The sequence below is a fragment of the Fukomys damarensis genome, unplaced genomic scaffold (genome assembly GCF_012274545.1).
Source record: "Fukomys damarensis isolate Sample0158 unplaced genomic scaffold, DMR_v1.0_HiC HiC_scaffold_9, whole genome shotgun sequence".
NCBI classification, from domain to species: Eukaryota; Metazoa; Chordata; class Mammalia; order Rodentia; family Bathyergidae; genus Fukomys; species Fukomys damarensis.
This window is the reverse complement of record NW_022900921.1, coordinates 3,815,554-3,815,951: the sequence shown is the minus strand read 5'-3', so window position 1 is coordinate 3,815,951 and position 398 is coordinate 3,815,554. Positions and strand designations below refer to the sequence as shown.

Below are 398 nucleotides of genomic sequence, written 5' to 3'. Positions count from 1 at the left end.
GATCCCGCACCTCCCCCGCAGGCTGCAACTGGGCCGGGCCTGACCTCTGTCTGCAGTGTCCTGGATGTTGCGTCTGAAGGCTGAGCCTTTTGCTTGGTCTGCGGCTCTCTTTCCCTTCCCGAGGCCTTCGCGCGGAAACTGCCGGTCGAGAAGTGCGGGGAGGGGAGCGGTTGTCCCCGAGCCGGGGCATCTCGAAGAAGCTCGCCTCGTTTCCCGGGATGGAAGAGGGTGACATGGGTCTCTTGAGGCTTCGGCCCCTTCCTTTAGGCGCCTGCGCCCTCGTGTTATCGGCGCACCCAGGACCCCGGATGCACAGGCCGAGCGCTCCGGCTCTGGGGAGGTTTGGCGTCCCCTGGGGTTGTTGCCGAGCAACAGGCAGCCCGCGGCCGCCTCCGTGC

The 398-nt window shown here is 67.1% G+C and overlaps 1 protein-coding gene across 1 annotated transcript in view; it reads right to left on the bottom strand.

The window, feature by feature from the left end:
* The window catches only part of Sowaha (sosondowah ankyrin repeat domain family member A), a 33,459-nt gene that overhangs the window by 970 nt on the left and 32,091 nt on the right, over window positions 1–398 (bottom strand). Inside the window, exon 4 of the mRNA XM_033761765.1 lies at window positions 5–390. Within this exon, the coding sequence (XP_033617656.1) occupies window positions 5–390 (386 nt within the window). The remainder of the gene's footprint in view (window positions 1–4; window positions 391–398) is intronic.